This window comes from Rhinolophus sinicus, chromosome 16 (assembly GCF_057876585.1).
Source record: "Rhinolophus sinicus isolate RSI-liver-muscle chromosome 16, RSI-T2T, whole genome shotgun sequence".
Lineage (NCBI taxonomy): Eukaryota > Metazoa > Chordata > Mammalia > Chiroptera > Rhinolophidae > Rhinolophus > Rhinolophus sinicus.
In genome coordinates this window covers 139408184-139435935 of record NC_142516.1, presented here as the reverse complement: position 1 = coordinate 139435935, position 27752 = coordinate 139408184, and the positions used below count along the sequence as shown (strand labels likewise).

General features: G+C 43.4%; 1 protein-coding gene across 4 annotated transcripts; it reads left to right on the top strand.

The window, feature by feature from the left end:
• Positions 1-8532: 8532 nt before the first annotated feature.
• Positions 8533-26775, top strand: NAXD (NAD(P)HX dehydratase). Of its 4 annotated transcripts, none has more exons than XM_074329520.2 (11): positions 8569-8629; positions 11466-11536; positions 11626-11776; positions 14086-14131; positions 14761-14849; positions 17108-17216; positions 21263-21313; positions 21400-21504; positions 22313-22433; positions 23811-23931; positions 24942-26775. In XM_074329520.2, the coding sequence occupies exons 3-11, from the start codon at positions 11673-11675 to the stop codon at positions 25090-25092; spliced, it is 897 nt and encodes a 298-aa protein (XP_074185621.2). In that variant the 5' UTR covers positions 8569-8629; positions 11466-11536; positions 11626-11672; the 3' UTR covers positions 25093-26775. The 4 variants fall into 4 exon arrangements, with proteins under 4 accessions (XP_019586635.3, XP_074185621.2, XP_019586634.3 ...); XM_074329521.2 differs by having other exon boundaries at positions 8620-8756; XM_019731076.3 differs by lacking the exon at positions 11466-11536 and having other exon boundaries at positions 8533-8629.
• The last annotated feature ends 977 nt before the right edge of the window (positions 26776-27752 follow it).

Below are 27752 nucleotides of genomic sequence, written 5' to 3'. Positions count from 1 at the left end.
TGATTATGGTTTAACACATCAACTGTTATTTAAAACACTGCAAAGCAGGGCCAGCCTGGTGGCTCAGGCGGTTGGAGCTCTGTGGTCCTAATGCCAAAGGCTGCAGTTTGATTCCCACATGGGGCAGTGGACTCTCAACCACAAGGTTGCCTGTTTGACTCCTCGACTCCCACAAGGGATGGTGGGCGCGCCCCCTGCAACTAACAACGGCAACTGGACCTGGAGCTGAACTGCGCCCTCCACAACTAGAATTGAAAAGGACAACAACTTGACTTGGAAAAAATCCTGGAAGTACACACTGTTCCCCAATAAAGTCCTGTTCCCCTTCCCCAGTAAAAAAAAAAAAAAAAAATCTTAATAAAAAAAATAAAAGTAAAACACTGCAAAGCGAACACCAATGGGTGTGGTTCTATATTGGGTTAAATGACAAGCACCACCTTCTTACTCAAAAATAAACAGAGTGTTGTTTCTAATATTACTAAAAGTAAGATTGAAAGAAAGAAAGGAAGGAAGGAAAGAAGGAAGGAAGGAAGGAAGGAAGGAAGGAAGGAAGGAAGGAAGGAAGGAAAGAAGGAACAAAGAAACAACAAAGAAACAACAAAGAAACAAAGAAAGAAAGCTCAATGTTGGAAAAAGAATGTTTTTCAAAAGAGTTCCAATTTAGCCTGTGGTTAACAGAGCTTTTAACTGCAGGGAGATGCGTCACAGAGTGCAGAAAGCAATATTTTGTAGGAAATCCAGAGAGAGGTAGGTTGGGACAGGAAAGGCACATCCAACTTCAGCAATTGGACCAGGAGCCAACAGCCCATTTCCGGGCTTGAACAGAGTGTTCTAAGAGATCTAGGCGATAACAGAAAGACTAGCAAAGGAAAATTTCAATATATATTCACTTGTGTTCTAGAAGCTTAAAGATGGACACTGAGCTAAAATTAGAGTGTGAGCCTAACCCAGGAGCCTGATGTCCAGGAGGGAAGTATCGGATCACAGCTGTTTTTTTATGGATCTATCAGATCCATCTCTCCCACTCTTACAAACCGTGTTTTCCCGAAAATAAGACCTAGCTGGACTATCAGCGCTAATGTGTCTTTTAGAGCAAAAATTAATATAAGACCTGGTCTTATTTTCCTATAAGACTGGGTATCATATCATATCATATCATATCATATCATACTGGGTCTTATATTAATTTTTGCTCCAAAAGACGCATTAGAGCTGATGGTCCAGCTAGGTCTTATTTTTGGGGAAACACGGTAGGAGCAGAACCCCTGTTTGCAAATATCTAAGTTCCAGGTGTGTTCTTGCACTCACACTAGTGTTGGTAATAGGGGCGTATTTAATCACACTGTCCTTAAGACCAGCCCGCCTTGTGGATGAAAGCAGCACTACCCCAAATCTCTGTCAGACTGATTTCTGGGCCTAGTCCCAGAATCCTCAACACTGTAGAAAGCAGCTGCTTAGAGTGCAAATGTAATACTTTCTCTAGTGAATCTGTGGGCTAACTCTTGGAAAGCAGCCACAGAGCAAGTCTGGACACTGTGTACAAAAGTGAAGTCAACCGAAGAGAGACAAATCGAACTTTAATACTGACCCATTGGCACAGCTTCTAAGTCCTCCTTTTTCTTATGGAGTTAATATATTTTTTTATTATTTGTCTGAGAGAGGCAAGCCCAGAGAGGTTAAGGTGTATAAATTAACCAAAGCTCTGCCACTTTCTGCTATCTGGGTCTCGTTCTCTTCAGCAGTAACATGGTGCTATGGTGTTATGTTCTCCCCCACTCCCCACTTTCCAAAAAAGATATGTTAAAGTCCTAACACCTAGTATCTCAGATGCTAGGATTCCTTATTCCGGAATAAGATCATTGCGATGTAATTAGCAAAGTTCAGATGAAGTCACAGTATGGATTCCTAACCCAACATGACTGTTGTCCTTATAAGAACAGGCCATCTGAAAGCACAGACACACAGGGAGAACGCCCTGTGACAATGAAGGCAGAGATTGGAATGATGCAGCTGCCAGCCTAGGAATGCCAAGAATTGCCGGCAACCCCGAGAAGCTAGGAAGGTGCAAGGAAGAATATCCTTAAAGGTGTCAGAGAGAGAGAGTATGAACCTGCTGACACCTTGATTCTAGACTTCCAGCCTCCAGATGTAAGAGCTGTGAGACAATAGATCTCTGTTATTTTAAGCCACCCAGCTTGTGGTACTCTGTTACAGCAACCCTGGAAAACGAACATACATGGGAATAACATCTATCTTAAAAAATACCTGTAGCAGAAGATGGTGGGCTGTGCCCCCACTAAGTACAACTAAAACCCTTGGGTACTATATATAAAACAATATAAGAAGACTCTGGAAGGTAAGAGAAGGAGGCAGACTAGCTACAGCCACTTTGGAAAACTGTTTGGCAGTTTCATTAAAACAAACAAAAAAACCGACCTAAATATGCAACTGTCATACGACCCAGCCACTGCACTCTTGGTCATTTATCCCAGAGATGTGAAAACTTATATTCACATGATAACTTGTACATGAATGTTCATATCAGTTTTAGTCCTAATAGCCAAAAACTAGAAATTACCCAGATGTTCTTCAATGAGTGAATAGTTAAACAAATTCTGATACACCCATACCGGGGAATATTACTCAGCAATTAAAAGATACAAACTATTGATATATGCAACAACATGGATGAATCTCCAGGGAATTATACTGAGTGAAAAAAGTCAACCCCAAAGGTTACACACTGTAGATTCCATTTATAGAACATTCTTGAAATGACGAATCATAGCGACGGAGAACAGAGTAGTGGTTTCCAGGAGTTAAGGGGGGGTGTGGGTGAGAGGGAGGTGGGTGTGTCTATCAGAGAGCAACAGGGGGATACTTGTGATGATGGAATGTTCTATATTCGACTGTATCAATGTCAATATACAGGTTGTGATATTGTACGAGTCTTGCAAGATGTTTCCATTGGGGAAACTGCGTAAAGAGTATGGGGGATTTCTCTGCATTCTTTCTTATAACCTCATGTGACTCTACAATGATCTCAAAATAAAAAGTTTAAGAAAAGAATCCTTGTGAGGAGGAAAGAAAACAATATATGTAAATCCTCAGCACAATGCCGCATGTGGAATAGGGAATTTTAGTGCTATAACTGGAAAAGTCATGGGCAAACTAGACAGCTGGTCACCTCACCTCACAGGCAGTCAGCGTCACTGAAGACCCAGATGCCCTCAGGGTCCCAAGGCTTCCCCTGGCCTAGGTTTTATGTAAAGACTACACTGCATCCATTTATGTCTCTGTAAGAGCTGAGAACTCATTCCTGGAAGCCTCCCTCACAATGTAGCGACCAGGATTGCATCATTGACACATCAAAATCATCAAGGGACATGGGACCGCAGTGCTCAGGTTAGATCAGCCTGGATTAACCTCCAGACTTGAAAGAGAGCCAACCTTCCAAAGTCAAGTGCATAGTCACGTATATGCTAACCAGAAAGGAGGACGAGATTGTTCTTGGGCAATTTGCCAACATTGTCTATTCTCCCTCCTTTCCTGACATTCCCACAGCCTACCACCCAAGGCAGTGGGCACCCTGCGGTGGGTCCACCAGATCTACACTAGTCAAGGCCAGGAACCTTGCAGGTGCCGTATGCATATAAACAATTAATACATACTTGTTGAAGTGAGTTAAGTAGCCTTCGACATATTTATTCTGCCCCCAAACCATCTAATTAAATCTACAGCCATAACCATATCATGATGGGCTAGATTAGAAACTTAATCAGGCAACAGCCTACAACCTAGAATGCCTCTTAATTTCTGCAGAAGCAAAGCTCCAAATATTCCTTGCTCTACAGATCACTCCTATAAGATTCATTCCTTGGCCTTTTGAGGTGAAGAGAAACTGTGTTCTTGTTCTCCTCTGTGCTTTTTTTCTGAAATATTCATTCACGACCTAAGCCCACATGCCACATCCTTGTTATTCATGTTTTCTAAGTGTTCTCCACGTCCCCCTAGAGGGAGGGTAACAAAACTTTATGCTCAAATTTTTACTTAGTGTTTCATGTTGACTATTGAGTAAGCAAATGATTTCCCTCCACAAACTTTGCATCATTTTTTTCTCCCCAAGTGTTAACAATGCCAAATATCGTTTTGAATTTAATAGTATCATATCCCCTAAACAGAATCCAGCCTGGTGTCTGTCTCTGTCTCTCTCTCTCTCTTACTTGCCCCTCGATCAACTATAGGAAATTATTCAAATCCATAAAATTGTTATGTTCCCAAATCAAACAGAGGTTCTAATCCTCTCCTTAAGATTCTGTTAGATTTCCACACTTCCCGGGTTGGACTTAAATTCCTTGCTCTCATTTTCAAGACCACGTGCCATTTCTCCCACACCTGCCACAGACCTGTACAAATCTAGTCCTGGCTTCCCTGGTTATCTTCACCATAACACAGAATATAAGTGTGAACATTAGACATCACCTCTTAGGGATGCCTAAAGATATTACCTGTCAGGAAGAAAAGATTTGGCAGAGACAATGGTGAATCAAGAATCTGGAAAGGTCTATGTTCCTCTCATTACCAAGTATAATTCTATAATTGTCTCCTGGGTTCATTTCTACCTTATCTGCAGCAGAAGTTCTACTTGAATAAAATTTTAAGGATCAGATCTGACTACAGAACCATCTGATAACAATGGTGAGTTTTGAGCTAATTTGCAGAGTTTATAGAACTGGTTGTCATCCAAAGTTGCTCACATAGACATTTCAAAACATAGTCATCCTAGAGACAGTAGAGGGCACCCCAGGTAAATATTAAAGTAAACTAAAAAGCAACATCCCCAATGAAAGGTGGCTTGAAGTATTGGGTATAGTGCCTGATATAACACACTGTGAAATTTCTGTTGCTCAAAGCTAATGTAATGTTTCCATTTGTTTAAGTTCCTAATATTCTATAGCACTACTGTCTGTATGGTAGACATTAGCCAGATGTGCCTTTTTAAGGTAAATTAAATTTAAAATTCAGCCCCTCAGTTGCACTACATTTCATGCCCTCAACATGTGGCTAGGGGCTACCACATCAGCTAGCACAGATAGAGAAGATTTCCATCATCGCAGAAAGTTAGTAGACAGCACTCTTGAAGTCTCAGTTTCCAGATATATTACACAATTAAAGGGGATCAGAATATTCCATCCCAAAATATGTAACTTTGACATAAGATTATTTTGTGTTAAAGGCAATTAAGAAACAGCAGACACAAGAATAGCTCTCCCCCCTCCCCACAACTAGACTGAAAATAACAGCTTGACATGGAGCTGATGGGTCCTGGAAAAACACTGTTCCCCAATATTCCCCAATTTAAAAAAAAATAAAAAAATAAACAATAGGTCTCCGCTCTTCCCCCGTCTAAAAGCAGGAAATGTATTTCCCTTCTGAAGGTATGGGTCCCCTCTCATACCAGGAAGGGAAGGACAATCTTTATCACCGGAGACGGTGCCAAGACGCATTGGCATTAACTAAACCTAACTGAATAACCCTTCACTTTCATTAGTTTCCCCATATATTCACCTCTCCCTAGAATCCCAAACGTTGTTATTTTTGTCTTGTTCACTTGTCCACAATTTGCCTTTTGTCAAAATGATGTATGAGCCCTTTACACCCTAAGTGGATCACTTCTTTGGGTCTTCATTTATTTTCTATGAAGGCCTTCCTTTATGAAAATACTAACAAATATAATTTGTATGTCTTTTCTCCTGTTAATCTGTCTTTCGTCAGTCTAATTCATAGGCCCCTACCCTAAGAAGGCAATCGAAAAGATTTTTTCCTCTCTTACACCATCCACCAAGGAGAACTGAGAAATAAGGACTAATCTAGCCAAGTGGATAAATTCCTGAGGTTGATGGAGGCTGTGTGTTTTAGGTATAGAGGCTATACCTGGCTTTCAATGAGGTGACATCACATGGCCACCCTTCCAGGAGGTTTCTCTAATTTTATTTTGGAGAAAAACTTCAATTTCAAAAATATATAAGGGAGGTATTTGGGACATGCTTTACATAAATCCTAGGTCATTGACAACCCCCAAGCCCATTATTGTTCCTCTTAGAGGACTTTAAAACAAGACATAAAAGGTGCAAATTAAATAAAAGATAAAATATAAGCAAATGTATTACTAGATCAAATACACATTTCTAGAGCTGACAGAAACATTAAAATTTATCTAATCCAAATATTTGAATTTTTGGTGATGAAAACTCTACAACCCAAATTCTCAAAGCTATTGCTGGGGTTAGAAATGTCATATCCAGACTCAACCTAGACTTTTCCCCTCCATGTTATGATTATATAAAAGGTTTTCATTGAAAATGTGGGCCTTCTAAAGTCTTTGAGATTACAGCTATCAAGAAGAACCTATCACTTCCATGATTGGTGGTTGATACATACATAATATAGAAGAGCACACACACACACACAGACACACACACATTCACACACAGAGCTAGATATTTTACTTCCTCTCAACCTAACTTCCTGAATAGGGATCCATAGGTGAATTCCGTGATCTTAGGTTCCATTCCTTGTGGCTTCTTTTGGCAAATGCAGGGAGAAAGAATGGAGAAATATGCTCTTGAGTTTTATGTAGGAGAAAATGTATAAGAATACTCAACACAGTACCCTCTGCAAATGTGACAAATATGAGCAGTTCTTTAATCATTTGAAATCTTGATAAAGATTTTGTTCCCTGGCCCCATCAAACTAATGTATAAGAAGAGGTTGCGGTAAAATTACAGGGTGAAGTTCAACATTCATCCACACCCGGTCATCACCGCAAACCTCCCGCTGATGCTGCAAGCTGACTGAGAAGACAAGTGTTCTGCTCGTAGCCAAGCAGATCAATAACAGCATCAACATTTTAATCGATTGTTTCATTTGTGTTTTTAAGAAAGATGTTGAATTATAGCAATCACTTAGAAAACAGACGTTAAGTCTAATTTTTATACATAACAATAAGGACCTTTGTGCTTCTGCATTTCAAATAAGCCCCTAGAGAAACTAAATCTACTTGAGCCTGACTGGTTTTTCCTAAAGTGTAAAAACAAAATTTTGCTGATCCTGGAAATAAATTTTATTTTTTCTCTGGCTATATTCTTTAATCATGTTCCTCTTCATTGCAAAGCTAAAATAATAGATTATTATAGGTTATAAATTACTAATAGGTTATTATTATTCTGCTTTGTCACAAGGAACAGATCTCAAATTGGACCCACTTACTAATGGGCATGATAAGCAGCTGCTTCCACTGACGTAATTAAATTAATAGTAATGTAAATTAGTTGTCACTGTTATGTTACTTCTGGTCCATTCAAGCTTAATTGAAAAATTATAGATTATTCCCGCTTTAACTATTTTTCAGATTTGTGGGTAAATACTAAAAAATATATGTAGAGGTTTTCTGTAATATTTTCCAACGTGCTATCTCACCTTCAGAACAGTAAAAGATCTGGGTTCCAATTGATCTTTCTTGGATCTATTTCTTAGCCTGGTTTGATGAGGCCAGCAGCCTGCAGGCCAAGAGCACCCAGAAGGACATCTTGGAAAGGTGGTGAAGGTTGCCAGAGAGATGGGCCAAATGTGTGTATTTCAGAGTTGATGTAAAAGAAATGAAAAGGGCACATACATTTTGGACTGGTTACCTTTCCCTTCCTGTTGTTTTGGCTTTGTTAGACAAATCATACTAATACAATGAAGCAGGTCGGTGTCCAATGACCTCCATACCCTCTCTTACTTCTTTCCACCACAACGCTATATGGTAGGCAGTGCCAACTCTTATGCGTCACAACTTCATAGCTGAGTAAAGAAGATTCATAGGATACAATGTCAACATATAAAAATCAATTGTATTTCCACGAGCAATAATCAATTAAAAATTAAAAATTTTAAAATAACACTTATAATAGCATCAAAACCATGATTTGGGTGTGTTGATAGAAATGTTCTAGATCATGAATGTGGTTACGTGATTATTTACATTTGTTAATATTCATAGAATTGTACACTTAAAATTAGTGAATTTTATTATTACGTAAATTATATATCAACAAACAAAGAGTGAGCACCTACTATGTGCCACGTTCTGGATGCTGAGCACGCAGTTCAGAACAAAATAAAGCTTTTCCATTGTGGCTTTCTAGTTACGGTGTAGGTAGCTGAAATGGTAAAATGCACCGCCTGTCAATTGGGCAGCTACCGACCTCAATTATTTTCTATAGTGCCCTTTACCCCAAAAAGGAACGGTGAAAGCAACCCAGACCCTAAACCATTAAGACTCATCCTGATTCCGTAATCTGCCTGGCAGCAAAACTCCAGAGAACAAGCTGGGGCCCTGGCCGGGCTGGGCATCCAGCTTGTCAATCATGTGCGAGCACAAACGACTAGTGGAGGTCAGTCTAAGGATGGAGAGAGGCCGAATCCTAGACTACTGTGGGTTGGCGGCCCGCTTCCGGCAGCGGCGCGGAGACAGACCGGAGCCCGGAAGTCCGCCAGACTAGTTCCGGCGGGGGCGGCCGGGAGCCCGGAAGTCCGCTGATGGCTGTGGGTCCTTGCTGGGTGGCAGTCCGGGCCTGCCAGCGAGGTAAGACCAGTACCGGCCTTCCTGGACATGGCCCCTCGGGCGGGCGTCGGGGCTGCGGCCGCCGGCGCCGCCGCTGTCGCACTGCTGTCGGCCGCGCTCGCGCTCTACGGGCCGCCGCTGGACGCAGGTACCCGTCGGCGGCCTGCCTCCCGGGCTGGGCGCTTTCCCACAGCCTCGGGCCGGACGTGGCGAGAATAATCGTCACGGACTTCTGACCTTTTGTTTTGAGGCATCACAGGTCCACGTGTTTTGCGGAGCAGTGAGGGGTCCCTCCGCTTCTGCACCTCCCTGCAGTCACACCAGCCGCAGAGCGGCTTCTGGGCACCAATTTATTCAGAGTTTTTATTGGTAGCTGTGTGTCTTAAATTCACACACTGATTAGTTGGCAAGATTTCTCTGAGGTTGCTTGAGGTTTCATTATTAGACTGACTTACTGAACTTTTACCAAAAGGCGGGTGCCCTGGATCTCTGACTTCCCATCCTAGTTTCAGGGTGTCTTAGTTAACTAAAAGATTGCTTTTCAGGCGCTCCGAATTACTTATGGTTCACATTAATTTAAAGCACGTTTGGCAGAAAGAAGCATTGGTACCATAGAAAGTTGAAAGTGGCAAGTAAGTCTAGAAAACAGCCCAGTCCCAGGCTTAAGAAATCTATGTAATTATCCAGCCTTCCTCAGCCACACTTTTTTAAAACAAAAACCAGACCAGTTTGACCTGTTGTTCCAGACTCAGAATTGTCCTGAAGACAAAGTTACTTAAAAAGATAAATTTTAAGTTATCTCTCGTCCAGGCCTTTTTAACCTTCAGAACTTTGATGTTTATTTTTAAATATTTCTGTGGATAAATCCAAATGGTGTGTGTCAGTAAGCCAGCTTAAACTGAGATTCAGTGTGAAGTAGGGAAATTGAATTGACCTTTCTTTGGCCCTTTCGCTAACAGGCATCTTAGGTGAAGGGGACAGAACACTGGTGAGCAGTGTGTAGTTTACTTTGCATTCATAGAGTTCCAATTAAAAAATGAAAATGCTGTACTTCTCAACTGTAATTGTTTTTTTCCCCCTCCCAAATAGTTTCAGAAAGTATTTGAGAAGGATTAGACTTATCTTTTGGTTGATGGGGGTGAATATTTGGTTAAAGAAAAATGATTTCTTTTACCTTAGAATAGCAGCATTTTAATAAAATGGTGTCTTCTGCCCTGGCTTATCCATTACGGACCGAGGCATCTTCACAGGTCTGTCTCTATGCCTCAGTTTCTTTATTGTAGAAGAAGGATAAACTGTTAATGAGAGTGAATCAAGATGCCTTTAATTCGTCAAACATTTATTGAGTGTCTTATGTTGTGCCAGAATCAGTTTCAGTCAGTTGACGGTGGGGGTCCAACATGAAAACATGCAGACCCTCTCTTTAAGCCACAGGTGGGAGCTGTACCACATTCTGTGTAGGCAGAAGATGGTGGGGTGGTTTTAGGGATATTTTGTGTGGGGCTGAGTGACGATGTCTGATAAACCCAAAACATAGTAAGGAACCCAGAACAACCCTTGAGTGAATGGTAAGTCTGGATTCTATCTTTACAATTTCTAGACTTTAAAAAGCAGCTGTATTTCTGTTCTGGGGAATTTGAAAGAGTGACCATCCTCTGATATTCTTGTATTGATCAGTCATGTTGTTAAGCTGGATATGTTCACGTTTGAAACAAATACATAGCAAGCATGTTCATGACTGCATAGATTGCTCATTAGCAGTCAGTGATGCTGTCATTAAATCTGATTATAGCAGCCCTGGTTCCTTTCCTGCAGCTCGTGAGGGAGCACCGGGAAAGAGCATTTCACAGCAACTGTGGCAAAAAGACAGTGGGAAGTCTGGGAGTTCGGGGTGTGGACTGGCATTTGGGGAGCTGAGAATTTCGGGGGAGGAGGAGAGAGTAGGTTGCTCTGCTGGCTCCGTGCCTTCTGCAGCCTGGCTCTGAGTCAGGGTGGGGGACAGTACTGCAGCTGTGTCACTGGCTAAGAGGAAAGACGTCAGGGGCACAGGGACCAGCCAGTGGTACTGGTTGTTGCGCAAGCCTGGTTGCGCTTTTGCTTGGCCAAAGGTTTACAGTGCTTCTGTTGTGAGTTTTAATCCTGTGTTGGTTTGGTTTGGAAGAAGGTGAAAGGTGTTTGAGTTGACAGTAATTAATATTCCCTTTACATTTTGAGGTCTAAGCATCTGATATACAAGTATCAGCTAAGGGGGCATTTACTCATTAAAGAAAATTACTTGAATACTTTTGTTGAATAAAAAGTAAAACTGTTAGAGTGTAATTAAAGGTAAAGCTGTTTTACTATATCGAGCTGAGCCAGTTTCTGATCTTCACTTGAACTTGTGACCCATGTCTAATTTTTCTCAGCTGCTAACTGGAAGGATAAAAATATTGGGCGCCTTGTTTTCAAGAGATGCCAATTCATATTAGCTGTTTAGAGACAATTTAAATGCCTTTGAACCTAATGTAAGATATGTTCTATATTTAGAGTGCAGTTTTGAGGTTTTTAATTAGTATCTAATCAAGTGTTGGAAATAGGAGTGGAAAATTAAATTGGGAATAATATGAATCTGTCAGACTTGAATATGACAGTGGAAGGTAACAAATGGGAGGTTGCTTTTCCAGTTTCAAAGAAGAGACCTAATAAACTTAAAGGAAGATTGACATAAAATATTTGTAGTTTATTAATTAATGATGCATTAAAAAAAACTTTCTGAAAGATGAAATGGACTTCCAAAACGTCTGATATGTTTCAAAAACAAACTTGGTATATACGTGTTATTGTTGTGTTGTAATTTCTGAATATTATTTGCTTACAGAAATAAAATAATGAAACCATTGGATGAAAATCTGTAGTATTCATGTTAAGTCAGCTTGGGGAAGTATTTCGGTTAATGGGCTATTTTGTTTAAGTTTCTGTTTTTTATATATACTGATAGATGTTTGCCATTCTCAGTGATTTCATTTTCTTTTTTTCAGTTTTAAAAAGAACATTTTCACTGCATAAAGCACAAGCGATAGAGGATATGGAAAATACTTTAAAGCTGGTGAGAAATATTATACCTCCTCTAACTACCAAGAAGCACAAAGGGCAAGATGGAAGAATAGGCATCATTGGAGGCAGCCAAGAGTAAGTGACATGGAAAATGTTGGTATTTAAACAATCAGTCTCTATTATCTGGCTGTCTGCCTACCTACCAGCCATCCATTCGTTCATCCATCTGTCTGGTTGGACCTCGGTAATCATTTCCACATGTGGTCTGATATTATGACACTTGGTATTTTTTAATCATGACCTTTTTGTTTGAATAGGAGAAACTCTCAGGGGCCCTGATTGAGCTCTTCAGTGGTGTGTGTCAGTGTTAAGGTTTCGCCTGTAGTCAGGGAATGAGACTATTTTTTCTTATTTTGTACTTTTCTGAATTGACTAGACTCGTACCATAAGCATGTATTACTCTTGAAATGAGGATCTGTGTGGTTTACTCTGTTAATTAAATAAAGATATTCCTGGAAGTCATTTATGAAATTTGACAGATCCCAGCTTTTTTTTAAGGCCTGTTCGCTCTTCTAGTTTTATATGTTTTGCTGCTGTGTTGTTTGATACATAAAGATTTATCATTTGTCCATGTTTGTAGATGATTCCTAATGCCTTCGAATTAAATTTGACCTTGGTTAGTATTTCTGTTTCTGCTTACATTGTGTTTGCATGTATGTGCTTTTTGCCTAGTCTTATATTTTTAATGGTTTATCATATAGTTAGGTACATTTACCATAAATAATGTGTAATGAGATTTTGTTTCTTTACCCAATATGACAGTGACTGCTCTTTTTAATAAGGGAAATAAACCTGTTCACATTTAGAGTCTACCTGGTATACCTCTACAATTTATGTTTGCACTTCATTTTACTTTGTGTTTCCATGTTGATTCATATAGACTGATTCTGTACAAGTGGGTAAATGGGTATATGGTATTCATTGTACAGATGGGCCATAATTTATTTAACCAGTTCCCTGTTGATAGGCAGTTGGTTACCTCGATTCTTTTTTTCAATGAACAATATGTCTGTAGGCATCCCTTTACATGTATCTCCTGTGCACCCATGTGGTTATAGCTGAGGAATCAATTCCTGGAAGAATGTTTACTGGAGCAGAGTACATAGACATTTAAAAATGTTGGTGAGCGTCACGAATTGTTCTCCCCCCAGAATTGCACTAGTGTGTGCTGCCACCAACAGGCACCTGTTCCCCTCATGTCCTGTGGGTATTCGCAGCCTTTACTCGTCCAGTAGGCAGCCTATTTTGTGTTATTTTAGTGTATTTCTTTTGTTAATGGGACTTGTGTTCATGTTGTGGGGTGAGAGAGAGAGAATGTGTGCATGTGTGTGTCTCTTGCATGCCTTGTCCTTTGGCATTTCTGGTGTGTTGGTGGCCCTGCTCTGTAGAGCGCACTACGCATTTTCCCTGGTTTGTTTTGCCTGGGCTAGCAAAGCTTCACTGCTTGGAATTGACATAAAAGTACAGTCACCATCTGATGCCAAGTTCAAGAGTTTTCCTTTTGTGCTTGAAATGATCTTAAAAGTGGAGTTCCAGTCGTTGTAGACCCATAGGATGGGAGCCAGGGGGAAGTGTGAGAGTCTCTTCTTGTTTGGCCTCGGTGTCTGTGTGGCCCGAGATCAAGACGACCATTGCTTCTGCTTACTCTTGCCCTCAGAGAACGGGTCCTGCTCCGTGGGTCCTGTCCAGTGCGGGCTGCCCTGGCCTTTGGTCACCTCAGGCACACTCTCTCTCCTGGCAGACACCTTCACGAAACTCACCGTCTTCTTAAACCTTCAATTTTGGGGTTTTTCTCTGTAACATAAATCCCCATCTTCGTTGCTAACAAAAACCCCAGTTTTGTTTATATGGTGTTGTATTTTCTTGTATTTGTAAATGTGTGCATTTCTGGTAAGGTACTTTTTATATCTATGACGATTAATTTAGAGAGAAGTGTCATCCTAATATAGAAGTGTCATTCCTAATATAGAAAAATGCTATTTCTTTTTTTTGGTGATAGAAATCTGGCAACCTTGCTGAACTATGTTATACTAGGAGATTAATTCCTTAACAGGTTTGTTGAGGTCTAGTTGATACACAGTAAATTGTAGATATTTAAAATGTACAATTTAATAAGTTCAACATATGTATGAATTCTTAAAACTATCACCTCAAGCCTTCAGTTTGAACATACCCATTACAGGGATCCCGCTGTCACGGGGAGCCAGAATTTGCCTCTCCTGACATAGCACAAAGGTCTTTTCTGGTTTATTGAACATTTACTGAGCACCTGCTCGGGGTTTTGGGCCCAGTGCGGGGTGCTTCATCTCTGTATAGTTTATTGATAAACCTGGTGTGCTTCCCTCATTCTCAGAAGTTTTTGACTGTAAATGTCTTCTTTTCAGGTACACTGGAGCCCCCTATTTTGCAGCAATCTCAGCTCTCAAAGTGGTATGTATACTTATAGCTTCTTTATTAGGATTTTTCTAGTAAGGAATTGGGTTATTTAAATATGATTAAAACAAATGTTTTCCGATAAAAATCTAACACCTTCAGGATAAGAGAAATACCTTTAAATGTATCCTGACCTCTTATGCAGTGATAAAATAACTTGGATTGGAATTCATTTTTTTAAACTGAAGTTTTATGAGAATTGTACTTGACCGAAGTGACCTTGGGATGCCTTTTCAGTCCTAGCTTAAGCGGATGACATCTTTTGACTGTGGCAGTTGCCCGAGCCTTTTGATTAGGTCCTGACTGCCCCGTGGGCAGTTAATGGGAAGTGTGCTGCTTGCTTCCCGTGAAGCCCCGAGGTGGGACAGCCTGCGCTGGTCTGGGGGACCTGCCTCTTAGGTGGCAGCAAATGTCACCTTTATTTCCAGGCCTTTTCTTATGTACGCCTTCTCCTCCTAAACCTCCTAGCTTACCTGCTACAGTTGGATATTTTTCTTTCACGGGTAGCGCTGTGTACTGTGAATGCTTGACCACCACATATCTTGTGAGTGGCTCTTGCTGAAACCACTTTGGGTGTCTTTTGAGCGAGTCCCACGTTAAGTCAGCCTCTTGTACTCATTTCTTAGGGTGCAGATTTATCCCACGTGTTCTGTACCCGAGAGGCTGCACCTGTGATCAAGTCGTACAGCCCGGAGCTGATTGTTCACCCGGTTCTGTGAGTGGGGCCGCATGAGGGGTGTTTCATTGCAGCGACTCTCCTTGGTTGTGTGGTGTCTTCACGTGGACTCTGAGGGCCTGTGTTAAGGAGCTTGGTACGGGCCTTGGTAGTTAGGTGGTTGCAGGAGAAAGGAGAACACTCTAATGAGCGCATTGTCTGCTGTCAGAAGAAGACAGACAGACAGCCATGTGCGCCAGCGTGGGATGAGGTCTGAGCACCAGGCTGACACGCCCAGGACAAGACCCTGTGGCCTGTCGGAAATGACTGGGGTTCCTAGGCCCAGGAGAGGTCTGTGGACAGGGCGCGGGTGGCAGGGATGAGGGCGTCAGTTGGTGACAAGCGCTTCACTCATTCCGTAGATTCCTGGGCCCCACGCGGACAGCATCGAACTGAGAGGACAGAAACACCTGCTCCCGTGCGGCCTCCTTTCTAGGACAGCTCTGTGCCCTAGAACTTTCTTCCGTAATGAAAATGGTCTCCCTTAGTGCTGTCCAGCACTGTGGCTGCTGAACACATGTGGCTACTGAGCACTTAATACGGCCAGTGGGGCTCAGGAACAGCGTTTTTATTTAAGTTTAAAAGCCACGTGTGGCTGTTATCTGTTGTATTGGGCAACACAGCTCTGGAGCCGGACAAATGACAGTGTCAGAGGGTGAGGAGGAGCACGGGGAGAAGGGGAGGAGCGAGGGCGCCAGGCAGTGGCGCTGCGTGCGCCGTGGGTGCAGTCTTAGCGGATGAGCGTGGGCGGGGTGCAGAGTGGCATTCAAGTCAGGGTTTGAAGATGGGGAGGGAGCGTGTTCTGCAGACACGGGAGGGCGGGGAGGCCCTTCCGTACCCAGGGAAGAGCTGGTGCAGGAGCTCAAGCTGCAGGGGTTTTGGGAAACGCTCGGGGGTGCTCAGCATGGGTTGGGTTGACCAGAGAGGTTCGGAGCCAAGCTTTGCAGGTTGTGAAGGTCATGGTAAGGCTTTGGCTTTCTCGTAAATGAGGAGGAGGCTGCTGAAGCATTTGAGCAGGGCAGGGACAGGGCCCGGTTTATGTTTTAAAAGTCTCGTCTGGCTGCTGTGTTGAGAACAAGCTCTTGGGACCCAAGGTGGAAGCAGGGGTCCCACTAGGAGGCTATTGTCAGGTCCTGGTGAGAGGTATGCGATGGGGCAGAAACAGGACTGGGTTAGATTCTGGGTACATTTGGTAAGTACAGCCCCAGGATCTGCTGACTAGTGGGATGTGGTATTCAAAGAAAAGAGGGTCCTGAATGCCACCCAGGGCTTGGCCTGAGCAAATTGTCATTTAATGAGCTTGGGAAACGGGGGAGCAGGTTTGGGTGGGGGGATGATCTCTAGTTGGGTTTTGGGCACGTGCTTAGTTGCGTCCTAGACATCCAAGCAGACGTGACTGGTCAGCGTCGGATAGGAACAGGGCGGTTAGGGAAGGTGTGACTCTGGGAGGTGATAGTGTGTGCACGGTGTTTACACACGAGACAATGCTGAGGACGCACAGTGCGTGAGGCACCGTTTGGCAGCAGACGGGCAGGAGCACTGTCCTGGGTCGACTGAAGAACTGTTAGCACATTGTTCGAGAAGGGCCCGTTTCTCTGTAGTCAGAGGGGAGGACTAGGAATGGACGGTTGGATCTCACAGAATGGGATCGTCGGTGAACTCAACAAGGGCAGCTTGTGGGGGGCACAGGGGGGCAAAGCCTTATAGAGTAGGTTCTAAGAGTCTGAGAAATAAGATGATGAACAGGAAGGTGTTGTGAAAAAAACAACAAACTCCTGTACAGCTGTCAGGTCTTGTTCTAAAGAAGGGCATTCTTGATGTTTTAAAGGGACTGGTCACAGAGGTCTCTTGGATGACTTCCCCAGTGTGTCTGATGTAGGGGACAGTCTGAGTGTGTAAAGTCTACACTGCTGAACTCCCATGTGATGGGAAGAAACTGGCAATGATTATTTTGAAATTAGCCACAATGTATGTAGCTTATTCTAACATGTTTAAAAATTTGTTCATGAGTCTTGTTTTTTGTTGTTTTTGTGTGTGTGTGTGTCACTCCTAATGGATGTGCACCATCTATTTTATTCCCCCTGCTTCTGCCTTCTCCCTCCCACACACACATACACACACTCCGGTTCAAGCCATTGTTACTCAGTCTAGTTGTGTAGGACACAGCTCTCTGGCCCATGCTGGTATTTTGAGCCTTCATTAATAAACAAATAAATGCAATTTTAAGTAAAGTGTCTGTCCTTCTTTTCCTTGTTCAGTGACAGCCCTGATGCCGTTCGTGAAGTGGAGCAGTGGCTGCCGCGACTGCATGCCCTGGTCGTGGGGCCTGGCCTCGGGAGAGATGACGTTCTTCTTGGAAATGTCAAGGTAATAGATAGAATTACTAAACAGGTCTTTCCTGGGATGTCAGAACAGAAACCTTTTATTTTATCTTTTTAAATTACTGTTTAGTGTTCTGTGTGCTAATTTCATGGAATAATTAAGACGGATAAAATTTGGTTTGGGGGATAGAGGAGGAACTAGGCAAAAAGGTGGTAATGAACTTAAAACTGGGCTGAAGGAATCTCTTTTTTACTCTTGGGGCACTGGTTTTTTTTCATGCTGTCGCAGAAAGAAGTCACTGGAATCGCTCAGATGTTTCATGCTGTCACCCTGGTGTTTATGTGTAATGCACACCATGTGTGGAAAGTCCAGCATCCGCACTGAGCAATGTTAGCAGTGGCCAGGGTTTGGGTCACCATCTCCTTCCTGCTGGGCAGCCTGGCAGCTTGCTCAGCTTTCTGGGCCTTGTGCCTTTTCTGTAAAGGGGTGATTTCACCCCCCAGGGGTTACTGAGATTTTATAAAATGCTTTGCACAGTGCCCGGTTAGGTACAGTATACGCTACAGCAGGGACAGTCAGAGTCACTGTCACAGGTGACCCAAGTGGGGGAGGGTATTTCTGAGAGTTTCTCTAACAACTACTTTTGCCATAAGTTGTACATTTAGATAAAAGCACAAATGGTATTCTGTTGGTTGTAGCTTTGTGTTGTCAGCGGGGTCCTCTTGAAAGCTCTGTTAGTCTGATTTCTTAACCTGGTGCTTTTCCAACCTTCTTGATGTGCTCATTGGGTCTAGAAAACCCTGGCCCTCAGGCAGCACAAGGCACTTGGTTGGTGGCTTGACTTCCGTTCCCTGCCATCCTTCTGAGGTAAAACCAGCAACACACAGCCTGGCCAGGCACTCGGTGATGCAGGGTGGGCACGAGACCCTAGTCACGCTCCTGTGCACATCTGCGTTCATTTACCTTTTCATCGATCATTTATGCTATTCTTTATTACTGAAAGTTCATTTTGTGCATGCCTTAATCTAAAAAACATGAAAGTAATTTTTTATCCTCAAAAAGTTGAAACAAATACCAGCCAGAATTAGGGAAAACAAAGAGGACAGACTACATGGCAGCCTGTGTCTGTGTGTTCTCTGCCTGGCATTCTCCGACACTGCCAGGGTGTCATATCCTTTCCCCATTTAAAACATTGCTTGTCTTTTTATTATTGAGCTTTAAAATTCTTTGTATATTCTAAATACAATGCCTTTCTGAGAGAGAGAATTTACAAATATTTTCTCTCATTCTGTGAGTTGTCTTTTCATTTCCTTGATGATATTAAGTTGGTGCAAAATTGTGGTTTAAAAAGTTAAAAATTGCAAAAAACCTCATTACTTTTGCACAACCTAATAGTTTGCAGCACAGATTTTTAATTTTGATAAAGTTCAGTTTATTTTTTTCTTTTGTCACTTATGGTTTTGGTGTCTTATCTGAGAAGGTTTTGTGCGTAACCCAAGATTTACTCCTATATATTAAGTGCACCATTGTTTTAGCTCTTATATTTAGGTCTGTGGTCTATTTTAATTTTTGTGTAAGGAAGGGGTCCGATTTCATTCTTTTGCCAAGTGGATATCCAATTGTTCCAGCACCATTTGTTCAAGATTCTTTTCCTCCAGTGGATTGTCTGGACATCCTTGTTGAAAATCAGGTGACATAAATGTAAGGGTTTATTTCTGGGCTCTCGTTTCTGTTCCTACAGCCGGTATAGCCGTCCTTGTGCCAATACCGCAGTCTTAACACGTTGCGTGCGGATCACGAGCATCTTCATGAGGGATTTAAACCCCGCCGTACGCAACATGTTAATTACATTAGCTGTGCAGTAAGTTTTGAAGGGGGAAATTGTGAGGGCCTCAAACTTGTTTCTTTTCAAGATTGTTTTGGCTATTCTGGGTCCTATGCATTTCCATGTGAGTTATTTGCTTTTTATATTTATTTACATTACATATTTTATGTTTGGTACATTGTATTTTATAATATCATACATTTTAATATCTTTCAAATATTTTAGTAGCTACATCATAGTATACAATAATGTATTTAACGAGTTCATTTAGGCTATTTCCAGATTTTCTTATTATATTCGATATTCATGATATCTTGAACATTTCTGTATACATACTTGTCCATTTCTTTTGGGTAGTTTCTTTAGGATAAATTTCTACAAGGTCTGTTGCTGAATCTAAGAGCTATAGCACTTTACTGTGCCACCAACAGGCTGCCATTGCCAGGACTCTGCTGTGGGGTGCTGTCATTCCTTCTCACTTCCGCCTGGTCTCTTACGGGGGTGGGGCATGCTCCTTATTTTATTTTAGGTGTGTCTTATTGGAGACAAAGCACTGCTTCTCATCCATCCTCCAAACTTTTCTGATCTGGGTGTAGATCGTTCATTTCTGTGTCATTCTTATTTTAGATTAGATTATTAACTAGATGGTGGGTGCAGCTGCCATTTTGGAATGTCATGATGGTATCAGCAGCCGGTCTCACTTGGAGCTGTTGCCTTGTTATAAGTGTGTATTCATGGCCCGACTGCTGCTGACATCAGCCATCCTTGCAAATGCAGTCTAAATGCACTGTGTACTTCATACGAATCCTCTGAGTGATGGAAGCAAATCAGTCCCTTACATGGGTGACTTTGATGTGTGATTCTGTGTAGTGCTCTTAACCGTGCCAGGAAACCCATGTTTTGTGATGTTACGTTATTCAAATACTGGCGATTGTGTTGACTCACATTTCCTAGTGTTTGACTATTCACTTTAGGCTGTGCTTTGTAAGAACTTTAAGAGGGAAAGTACAAAGAGACGAAGGTGCTAGATGAAGGCAAACACTGCAACACGAGACCAGAGACTGAAAAATCTGAATTGGCAAGAGCCAAGTTAGTTTTAACAATAAAGCCAAACTAAAGGCAAGCAGAGTATCTTCATTGTTAAAGTAGGTAATAAGCTTCCACGAAGCTCCCATACCCTGACCCTCATTTGAAGAGGCTTTTGGAAACACTCCCAGAGCTCTGAGCGGTGTCAGCAAAGGACCACTGAGCCGGTCAGTCAGGCAGGGCGCTTTGTGGGCTTTCACATTGCATTTTCAGAATGGTAACTTAGTTAAATATATGTGGATTTATCTTTTAATGTTGTAAGTTATTTCTGCTTACCATTTATTTTGGTTTTGTTATTCTCTTTTAATGTTTTCTGTTATCAAGTGTCTGTATCAGGTAGAGATCATTTTTACATGCTATTGCAATACAGCAGGGGAGCCAAAAAATGTATATATTTTAAGAGATGTTGTCTGTGTGTTACTTTTCAAAGTTGAGTTGAATTACAGTAGCAATATGTAGTATGACGTTTGCTCAAAAGGTGGCGTTAATCAAAGGAATGCTAGTGTCATTCATTGTATTACAATTTTAATAGTTTTTTCCTTAAAATGTGTATACGTTTTTTTGGCACTCTCTGTATCTGTATAATCTTATGCTGGTTCATAATAATAAGCAACCGTATGTTGATTTTATTTATAAATACATACACATATATATAAATATACATGTGTATGTGTGTATATATATATATATATATATATATATATATATATATATTTCATTCTTTTGCTAATATTTATATTAGCAAAAAATCTCTGAAACTTAGTATAACCTTTTCAGAGAGAAGTGATTTTGTTAATATGGTCACTCATTTTTTTAAAAACACAAAGTGTTGTGAAAAATACATAAAAGCTGATAATTTGGGGAATTCCTAAGACGTTAGATTTTTTAACTCTCATCGTGAGGATTAGTATCTGTGGGAAATTTGGAGACACTAGTTTGGGGTAGGGCTTCCTGGGTTAACCTGGGACCCAGTGCTGGTCATGTCGCCCATGGGCTTGTTTTCAGTTTCCTGTGCTCTGCCTCACAAAGGGACTCCGGCGGTTCATTTGGATTTTTCGTTTGTTTTATGCATTTACTTTTACTATTTTCTATTTGTTGATGAGCTGATGTGGAAATTCAAGGAATTGCTCTGTTTTCTTTTAATTCCTCTGATAGGTGACGGCTTTTCCTTTTCTCACAGGGCATTTTAGAAGCGTCAAAGGCCAGAGGTGTCCCCATCGTCATTGATGCAGTGAGTGTGGCCGCTCCTCTCCTGTCCCATCCTTACAGCCAAGCCCCCAAGATCGTGCAGTAAACGGGAGTCCTTGTTTTGTGCAGGACGGGCTGTGGCTGATCGCTCAGCAGCTGACACTCATCCAAGGCTACCGGAAGGCCATTCTCACGCCCAACCACGTGGAGTTCAGCAGACTCTCTGAAGCTGCGGTGAGTGCTGACCACGAGAGACCAGGCGCACGTCCTCCGCATCCTGAGGAGGGGTGGGCGACACGCTGTGCAGGTCTGTGCCCACTGGTCCCGCGGGTGCATCTGCAGGGACAGAATGCAGATGGCGGGCGAGCAGATGCACGCTTTTCTATGGTGCACATTCTTTTACATGCTAACGGTGGTTTGGGTTTTACTTGTTTTTGGTGGCTTATGGGATGGGCATCTTCCAGTCGGTGCATCTTTGATGGGATGAAAGGTGGGGTGGTAGGCTCTGGGGTCAGCCAGCCCCTCCCGCTGTGTATTCTGTGAGGGTCACTCCATTCCTGTCCTGCGTTACCTGTAGTCTGTGAAATGTGGGTAACAATGGCATCTGCCTCATAGGATCTGTGAGGATGAGATGAAGTAATGTGTGTACATCCCTGAGTCCTTACACACCAAGTGCCCCACAGATACTAGTGCATTATCATTTGAAGTTCATCACTTCTGCAAACTTTAAACTGCCAGCCGTGAGCAGTGTTCTTTACCTTTGGTCTGACAAGGCAGGAGACGCACCGGAGCAGTATTTCTGCCTCAAGCCCTGTTGGCATCGCCTGGGGGACTTGCTGTCCATGATACCTTGGGCCTCCTTCCACCTGGTGGATGGAGGGCACGTGTCTGGGGGGGGGGGGAGAACTCAGCCATCAGGTGCCTGGGGGATCCCCTTAGAGGATCAGGATGGATGGGGCGAGACGTTCAGTGTGTCCACATTTATGAGCTCGTTACACGTTTCTGATGACAGCGTGTCTGTCTGTGGTGTCCTGTGTCGTAGCTGAGAGACCCTGTGGACAGTGGTGATCGCCGTGGAGCTGTGCTGAGGCTCAGCCAGGCCCTGGGGAATGTGACCGTGGTCCAGAAAGGGGAGCAGGATGTGATCTCCAATGGCGAACAGGGTGAGTGGCCTTGGGCTTCACACCACGTGAAGCCAGCCAGTGTGGCCGTGCCGGGTACAAGGCCAAAGAAAACCGCCTTCACGTGTGGTACAGGTGCTGTGTTCTCAGTGTGTCACACACGGTCACTCGTGGCTCACACACACTCGCACATAGGCATCGCGTGTCCCCACAGGGACTTCTGATAAGTTTGTTAAACACAGCGTCTTCCAAGTCCATTTTCATTTCTCACTGTTCTGCAAAGGGAAGCGGCAGGCACGTGCTGACCCTGGGTGATACCAGGTGCAGAGGCTCAAGGTCTGTTAGGATTTTAAGCAGCAGCGCAGGGGAAGGCGCTGTGACAGCAGGTGTTGCTCCAGGGTCCTGGACCTGCCACCTCCATCTTGCCTACAGCATAAATGCTATGATTTGAATATTTTACTACATCTTGTCCTATTTTATAAAAAGGGCTGGAAAGTGAAGAAGTCCTAGCAGCTGACACGAGTGGTGAGACTCACCAGGCACTTCCTGTGGCATCTTCCAGTTACTCGCCCGTGGGAGCCTGTGCTCTGCTGAGTGGGAGCAGACGGGGGTGCGGGCGGAGACGCAGCGTCAGCACTGGCTCGTGTCCACGCAGTGAGGCTCCTCACCAGAGACTGGACAACATCTCTAACTCGCTGAAAACAGAAATGCTCCCTTAAAAATCTGATCAGGAGGCAAAAGGCACACCAGTTTTCTGAGAATTTACCACAAAGAACTGTCGCCTAAGTGTAGAGGTGCTGACTAGGTCATGGAACTCGGCCAGCAGAGCACAGAAGGCGTCCTTAGTTACGTGTGCGCTCACACACTCACGTTGTCTCTCACATGCTGGGCAGGAAACGCAGTGTTGTCAGGGATCCTAAAACCTTTGGGTTCTTTCATTGCTGGAAGGTGCTCTGGACTAACACATTCAGAGCATATAACAATCTGTTTTCAATATATTTTCCAAAGAAACAGAAATTTCTCCTGATACAGCATAAATGAAGTCCTGATGATTACCGGCCAAGTCCACTCGGGACGCTAGCACTCTGCGCATCTCCTTGAAGGTGGATTCGCGTGAGATGCCCTTGTGGGCGTGGGCTTCAGAGCCTGCAGGCCTGCGGCCGGCCTGTGCTGTGCCATTGTGTTCTGATCCTTGTTTCCGCAGATCCCTCGGAGGTTCTGAGTCCTAAGTGTTTCCATTGATCACCATACTAAACAGGTGGTTCTGGGGCAGTCCGAGCTCTGCCTGCCTTGGTTTCCTCTCCTGTAGAAAGACGCTTCCTTGTTAGAACAAATGAGGAAGCACCACGGATGACCTGGAATACCCTCTGAGCAGAGACGAGCCACCCACTCTAACGCGTGTCTTGCTTTTGTCTGCAGTGCTTGAGTGCAGCCAGCCGGGCAGTAACCGCAGGTGTGGTGGGCAAGGAGACCTCCTCTCGGGCTCCCTGGGAGTCCTCCTGCACTGGGCACTCCACACCGGACCTGAGAAAACAAATGGGTATGGCCACATCTTCATCTGTCCTACTGGGAAATTTTTTAACTACATAAGCCATTTTAGTAGCGCGTACATTTCATAAGGAACTGCTTGGAAACATTCCAAATGAAATACCGGTGTTAGTGATGTGGAAGAAATCCCAGGACAGGGGTTGATCCCAGAACGTTTGCCTGGGGAGCTTTTACACTGTAAAATGTCTGGGCCCTCCCCATTAGTCGATGCCGATGGGCTCTGGAGCTTCCCTAGCTTTTAAAGCCCTCCAGTTAATTCGAATGTGCAGCCACGTTTGAGAACACTGTTCTGGGAGGTCTGATGCGCACCCTCTGTAACACAAAATATTAAACTAGAAAACATGCAGGCGGCGTAGAGCTTACAGTGAATGGTATCCTGAAAGATGTGAGTTTTCTTTAAGCAGCAGCAGAATTCTAAGCGTGGGCTTTGACACCGTCATGGTGACAGTGATGGCTGCACATGCTGGGGTGGGATGTCCCGGGATGGGGTCCTGCCTGACACCTGGTAAAGCATGTTGGGCCCGTGAGGTTGCAGCACACCTGGCAGGCAGGGAGCACCCAGCTGGGCATATGCACATGGAAAGGAGGGGTGCTATAGCGGGAGTCTAGTAATGGTAAAGAACCTGTGTTCTTAGATCCTGAATATTCGCTCACATCCTGGGCACTAAAGAGCACTTTAAACTAGAACCAGTAAGCCCTGGTCTGGTGTTCACTAGGGGAAAATTGCTGTGTTCTAACCTTTCTCCAGATAGATAGGTATTTTTTATATGATTCTCTTTTGTCAGGGAATATCAATATCGGGATTAATGGTTATTGTAACAGTAATAAAGCTGTTATGCCTCAACGGTGTATCAGACTCGAAATTGCCAATTTGAGGTTTCAGGGCAGAAACAGGAAGGAAATGAGAGCCTTTGGTGGCTTCTGGCCCCTGGTGTCCGATGCAGCCATGGAGGCAAGGACTTCCCGCGTCAGCAGCACCTTGCTAATGCCTCTGCCCTCCAGTTTCAGCCCTTTCCTTGTGGCTGCCTTGGGCGCATGTGCCCTCACAAGGCAGTGCAACCACCAAGCCTTCCAGAAGCACGGCCGCTCCACCACCACCACCGACATGATCGCAGAAATTGGACCTGCATTCAACAGACTCTTCGAAACCTGAGCCAGTGCAAACAGGAAGTGGGCACCATGGTGGAAGAGATTGCGTTCATAATGGGAAAAGGCACGTCTAGGATGCATGATGGGTCAACATAGAGAATTTAAGAATGCAGCAATTTTTGGTTAAACTAATATGCAGTTTGGATGTTACAATGACTCTAAACAAAATATTCCTGAACTCTTCTTAGCTTCTCAGCAATAACTGAGAAAAAAATGGGAAATCACTTAAGAATGAGAAAGTCTTTGACCAGCTCAACTGACTTTGTGGGCTTGTTCCAAGATCGCAGACTTCTGGTTTAGTCTCTGAGCTTATGTCTTCTCATTCTACTGACGCACTTCCTGCTCCTTTCATTTATGCCATATGTTCCCCGTTTTAGATGGTCCTCTCAGAGGGAGCCAGTCGGTCATTTCCAAATGTCTGTGTGAATGATGCATTTTTCTTTTTTCAATTGAGACCCACCAAAGGATGGGGTGGGCATTCATTCTTTAGCTCATTTTTGTTTTTCAAATAGTGATTTATGTTGAAAAGGTCTGGGCAGAAATACTAAGCATTGGTTATTTTGATTAATTGGTTAAAGTATTCAGAATAGTCAGTGATCATTTTGACCTTGGAAATCCTTCTGGAGGCACTGAGGGAAAGTCAGAGAAGGAAACTTAATGGGACACTGACACCTGAATGCACAGGTGGGGGCTCTTGTGTCTTCTACTTCTCCGTGTCGGCACACAAGTGCGTGTGCTGCCTGACGAGGCCCAGCAGAGCGTGCACGAGTGGACGAACACCCGAGTGTCACCGAGCTGTTCGAGATGGCCCATCGGTGTGCCCTCTTGGGTGGAAAGCTTCGGGATGCTGGGTCCAGTGGGAGCTGCACCGAGCAGACCCTGGAAGACCTGAGCTTCGGGGTCATGCCTGCTTCCCGTGCACAACGGCCGTCCTTGTGGCTTCTCAGGAAGATTCAGATTCCATTAAAGAGGGTGATTTCTCTGAAATTGTAGTAAATGAAGATTTTTCTTGTCTTGTTAGCCTCTGGTTCATTTGGTTGTCTGTGTGGAGGGTTGTACGGGTGGTTTTCTTAGTGGCCTGAGTGTTACTTGTTTTCGGTCATCATTTCTCTGTGGGGTTTGGTGCCTGACACATTATTTGAGTGCACTCTTACTGTTTAATAATGTCTTCTATAAAGGCAAGAGCTGTCCGGTCCCTTTAAAAGTCTGTCTACCTTTGCTGGTTACTGCTGGGTGAAGCTTGGTGCTTCAGACGCCTCACCCCAAATAGTCCTACTTTCTTGAAACTGGCCATGAACTTTTAAGATTTCTTTTAAAATATTTGTAACTTATTTCACATCTAACTCTAGAAGCCTCACTACTTATATGAATTTTCCAGAAAAACTGTCATGGACATTTTTCTTCTGGAGTATTACATCTAAATCCTTGTAACTATTAAAAGGCAGACCTGCTTTATTTCAATGTAGAGTTTTACATTTTTTCTTAAACAGCCAGAACCCATCTTTCATCTTTCCTAAGTTGAAGATATTGTCAGGTACTAGGGAGATAAAAATATTTAAGTTTTTTATGTATCTAAAGTGTGTTTGAGCAGGGCCTACCAATATTGGTAAAATGAAGTAATTTGAAGAATAATGAAATGTTGCTATTTCACTATATAGAAAATAAAATTTATTAGTCATAGGAACTATTCCTGTGTTGGTTGTTAAAGTTTTTGCTCTGAATAAGTACAAAATCCCTTTGCTTAGAAGGGAGATAGGAGGCATACCTACCATGTTTCCCCAAAAATAAGACCTAGCCGGACAATCAGCTCTAATGTGTTTTTTAGAGCAAAAATTAATGTAAGACCTGGTCTTATTTTACTGTAATATAATACCCGGTCTTTTATATAAGACCGGATCTTATGTTAATTTTTGCTCTAAAAGACACATTAGAGCTGATTATCTGGCTAGGTCTTATTTTTGGGGAAACGGTAAGTAGCCAGGGACCAGTGTTTTTAAGTGCAATTAGCCATTGCTTCCTTGTTCTTTTACAAACCTGTGTGTACTCACTAGCTCCAGCCAAGGACACTCTCTTACTGGGGGCTTTCCTGAGACCCGGACAGCAGCATAGAAGTACTGGATAGGCAGCTTAAGTGTCTGGCCATCAGGGGACAGTCTGCTCGCCAGTACTGAATCGACCCTGTTTGGATGTGTCCTTGTGAGGGACCTGTTTGCCATCTGAGGCCTTCACTCTGCCATGGACTGATTGGGTCACTTTTAGCAAGTTAGCTTCTGAATGGGTTTACTTATACGTAGAATAGGAACACCAATGCCTTTCAGGGTCATGAAGGTCAGTGACAACGGCCACCAAGCCATCCTCAGCTATGCCTAGTGTGTGCTTGCTCATTACTTCCTGCCTGAAGCTGTACCTGGCCAGGACCTGAGAGGTGGGGGAAGCGGCAAGAGGGTCACCTGCGTCCTGCTGGCTCACTGAACAGCAATAGCTCCCCCACCTGTGGCAGAAAGGTAAGGGAACCGAGAGCAAGGCTGCCAGCGACCTGGGCCCCAGGTGGTCCACCGAGTGCCTCCCACACGCTTGGCCATGTGTACCATACCTGTGACTTGCTCTCAGCTGTGCCATCCAGGCTACGCCGTAAGTAATGACCGTCTCCATTCCAGCACTTGA